Raw genomic sequence first — 1,276 nt, 5'->3', positions numbered from 1 at the left:
GAGAGAGAGAGAGAGAGAGAGAGAGAGAGGTGCTCGGGGATAAATCGAAAGAAGACAAACGTTCTTCAAGACGTCGTTATTTTTTTCCTTTTCTTTTGTTTCTTTCCGTCGATAACGAAGCGATACGACGTCGATAGGACGAGGGCCAGTCGATGATAATAGGTAAAAGAATGCAAAAATAATGCATAAATTATAGCTTCTCTGATATTCGAATTTCGTGAGGTTTGAATTTCCACGCCACATGGACTTTCAATTTTTCTTGATTATTTTTAATTCTATTCCTTTTCTCCATTTTTTCCTTTTTTTTTTTTTTTTTTGATACATTTTTTTGATCATTATTTATATAGGATTGACACGATGTGTTTGGAGGTTTTATAATAATTTTTTCGAGCGGAGTTTCGAAGGACGAGTCAATTTGATTCTTTCTATGATTCACAGGTAGAATTTATCCATGCAAGCGTGCGAAAAACTCACGGATATATCTTGGAGACAATTACTCTCGCCCTTTTTAGCAAAAATGTATTTAATAAATTCCATTTATAGTAAGATCTGCTCTAAAGAACGCTTCATTATTTCGAATGAAATAACGATAATTGTATGTCTACATTCTTGTTAAAAGGGGCCTATGTACTTCTGAACATGCACACTTTGAACCACGCTGACTAACATTCCGTGTTCCACGTATATGTATATAAAACAAGCAAGCTCTCTACAAAATTCTGAATCACACATTCAATTCCAAAAAAACCAAAAACCGAATACAATATCACTATGATGAAATCTAATCTTCGAAGCAAAAATTTTCGAAATCGAATCGATCCCTCTTCTCTTCTTGCATATATCTATATCTATATATATATAAAAAAAAAAAAAAAAAAAAAAAAAAAAAAAAAAAAAAAAAAAAAAGAAAAAAAAAGAAAAAAAATTCCGTCCTCTCTTTCGCGAATTTCGAACAAAGGGAGAACTTGGTATTCTTTTGAAAGAGTGGAAGCGTGGACCGCGGAAGGACTCGAGAAGTCGACGAGGCTAGTCGAGGGTTGCTCAAAGTGGTTGAAAATCGTGGTATGCACAAAGTTTGACTGAAAAAATGATAATTGGTCAGGGCTGGTAAACGGCGGTTCTCACGAGAAACGGCTGCTAAACGACCTGCTGGATACATACAACGTGCTGGAGCGTCCGGTTGGCAATGAGTCCGAGCCCCTCGTGTTGAGCTTTGGCCTTACACTAATGCAAATAATCGACGTTGTAAGTTTTCAAACAGCCACTTAAAAACTTT

At 35.7% G+C, this 1,276-nt stretch overlaps 1 protein-coding gene across 3 annotated transcripts in view; it reads left to right on the top strand.

The window, feature by feature from the left end:
- Positions 1-1,276, top strand: part of LOC102675637 (neuronal acetylcholine receptor subunit alpha-7-like) — a 265,300-nt gene that overhangs the window by 93,316 nt on the left and 170,708 nt on the right. For 2 of the 3 annotated variants that reach the window (XM_006611465.2, XM_006611466.2), the window contains exon 2: positions 1,103-1,245. The exons of the other annotated variant lie outside the window; for it this stretch is intronic. In XM_006611465.2, coding sequence (XP_006611528.1) covers positions 1,103-1,245 — 143 coding nt within the window. The remainder of the gene's footprint in view (positions 1-1,102; positions 1,246-1,276) is intronic. 3 annotated transcript variants of the gene reach the window in all.

The sequence above is a fragment of the Apis dorsata genome, unplaced genomic scaffold (assembly GCF_000469605.1).
Source record: "Apis dorsata unplaced genomic scaffold, Apis dorsata 1.3 scaffold_88, whole genome shotgun sequence".
NCBI classification, from domain to species: Eukaryota; Metazoa; Arthropoda; class Insecta; order Hymenoptera; family Apidae; genus Apis; species Apis dorsata.
The sequence above is the reverse complement of the archived record's forward strand: the minus strand, read 5'-3'. Positions and strand labels throughout refer to the sequence as shown.